Below are 2,505 nucleotides of genomic sequence, written 5' to 3'. Positions count from 1 at the left end.
TGTTGTGTCAGTCGTCAGAGTCCACGACGAGGAGGGGGAGCAGCGGCCCATTTACTACACTAGCTTAGCTTTTCAAGGGGCCAAAGCAAGATATCCCCAAGTAGAGATGCTGGCGTGAAGGTCCTCACCGACGTTCCCCTTATACAAGTGTTGCAGAAACCTGAAGTGTCAGGTCAAATGAAGAAGTAGGCAATCGAGCTAATCGAGTTTGACATCGAGTACCTTCCCTGTACGACAATCAAGGGTCAAGTCCTAGCGGATTTCATAGCCGAGTTTGTAGAGTTCCGAGAGGAAGACCCCATTGCACCCCAAGGCAAGCCATGACAGGTTTAAGTCGACAACTCGTCCTGTCGGGTTGGGGGAGTTGGGGTGCACATAGTCACAAAGTTCGCGGAGGAACACGACTACTCCATCAAGCTCGATTTCAAGACAACCAACAACAAACCCGAATACAAGGCACTACGGGCCGAAATGACAATGGCCAGGTCTCTGGGCGCCACTAAGATCGAAATAAGAGCTGATTTGCAAGTGGCAGTCGACCAGTTGACACGAAAGTTTACCACCAAAGGGGAGAGGCTAAAGAAGTACCTCCAACAAGTGGATGAAACACGCAACTTCTTCAAGTATTTCTACATCCAGCAGATCCCGAGAGCAAAAAACCATAAGGTCGGCCGCCTCAGGCCAGAAAGAGGCCTTTCTCCCAAAGAACACAGTGGCCCAAATAGTAGAAGCACCAAGGATCGGCGTGAATATGTCAATCATCTCACCAGCATTGCTAGAATGGGCCAACGATAACCCGAGATACCTCAGTGAAGGCGAGGTCCCGAGTAACCTAGAAGAAGCTCGAAAGATCAGGAACATTGTCGCACGGTTTACCATGGTGGGGGGTCTTATACAAGAAAGGCTTCGTCGAGACCCTCCTGAGGTGTATTTTGGTTGATGAGGCCCAGTACGTCCTGACCAAGGTGCATGAAGGAATCTGCAGAAACCACTCCGGCGGAAGAGTGTTAGTAGCCAGGGTCCCGCGCGGGGGGTACTATTGTTCTCACTCCCTCTGGGACGCAGAAGATTTTGCGAGGAAGTGCCTCAAGTGCTAGGAACACATGCTTGCTCCCCACTGCCCATAGAGGAGCTAACATCCATCACGTCCCATTGGCCTTTCGAACAATGGAGACTCGACCTGATCGGCCCTTTTCTTACTGGGAAGGGAGGAGTCAAATTAGTCATGGTGGCAGTGGACTACTTCACGAAATGGGTAGAGGCGGAGGCTTTAGCTTCCATCACAGCTCAAGCAATCACAAGGTTCTTGTGGAAGTCCATAATCTGTCGGTTCGACATTCCGTAGAGCTTCATATCAGACAACGACAAGCAGTTTGATTGCTCACATTACCATAATGGTGTTTCGATCTCAGGATAAAAGTCAAGTACTCATCTCTGGGACACCCTCAAGCCAACAGGCAGGCGGAAGCAACCAACAAGGCCCTCCTGAATACCCTAAAGAAAGGCTGGTAGCCCAGAAGGATAGCTGGGCCGATGAGCTCCTTAGGGTACTGTGGGCTCACAAAACGTCTGTCAAAACCGCTACGGGAGAGATACCCTTTGCTCTAGTCTATGGGGCCAAGGCGGTGGTTCCCGTAAAGGTGGGAATGGCAACATCCCAAATCCAACACTTCCGACTTGACTTGCAATGACGAGCGATTGAAGGAGAACCTGGATCTCCTGGAGGAAAGGTAGAAAGAAGTAGCAAGCAAAACAACGAGCGACAAAAGGAGGATCGAGCAGTACTTCAACAGATGAGTCCAACCTCGAAGCTTGAAAGGGGGGACTTAGGCCTAAGGCAAACAAGCCTCACCACCCAGGAGGAAGGAAAGCTTGGTTGTCGATGGGAAGGGTCATACGTGGTGCCAGCAAGTGGAAGACCAGGCTCCTTCCGTCTGAAAGATTAGGAAGGTCGCGAGCTCCCTCACCCATGGAATGTCGAGCATTTAAAGAAGTATTTCAATTAAGAGCCATAGCTTTGCCCCCATGTGTAATCACCATATTGTGAATGAAAAAGCACTGAAACATTTTATCGCCCTTTGCTTTACCTTCGCCCGCAAGCTCCTGACCAGACAAGCCGAGTCCCTTGACTCACCGCGAAGTCGGGTTCGGGCTAGAGGCCAGAGCTCTACCCCCCTCAACAACCCAGCCAAAGCATAAGTCCCTTGACTTGTTGTCCTTCGTGCTACAAGCTGAGTCCCTTGACTCACCGCGAAGTTGGGTTCGGGCCAGAGCCCCGATCTCTACCCCCTCAACAACCCAACCAAAACATGAGTCCCTTGACTTGCTGGCCTTAGTGCTACAAGCTGAGTCTCTTGACTCGCCGTGAAGTCGGGTTCAGGCCAGAGCACCAAGCTCTGCCCCCTCAACAACCCAGCTAGAACACAAGTTTCTTGACTTGCAGGCCTTCATGCTACAAGTCGAGTCCCTTGACAAGCCACGAAGTCTGGTTCAGGCTACAGCCCC

General features: G+C 51.3%; 1 protein-coding gene across 1 annotated transcript; it reads left to right on the top strand.

Annotated features, from left to right (window-relative positions):
• The first annotated feature begins 1,167 nt into the window (after window positions 1–1,167).
• Window positions 1,168–1,691, top strand: LOC109008410. Its single transcript, XM_018988492.2, has 2 exons — window positions 1,168–1,302; window positions 1,413–1,691. Exons 1-2 carry the CDS (start codon window positions 1,168–1,170, stop codon window positions 1,689–1,691), a joined length of 414 nt encoding a protein of 137 aa, XP_018844037.2.
• The last annotated feature ends 814 nt before the right edge of the window (window positions 1,692–2,505 follow it).

Source organism: Juglans regia, chromosome 7, assembly GCF_001411555.2.
Source record: "Juglans regia cultivar Chandler chromosome 7, Walnut 2.0, whole genome shotgun sequence".
Taxonomy (NCBI): domain Eukaryota; kingdom Viridiplantae; phylum Streptophyta; class Magnoliopsida; order Fagales; family Juglandaceae; genus Juglans; species Juglans regia.
Note: the sequence above shows the minus strand (reverse complement) of the source record. Positions and strands in the feature narration are given on the sequence as shown.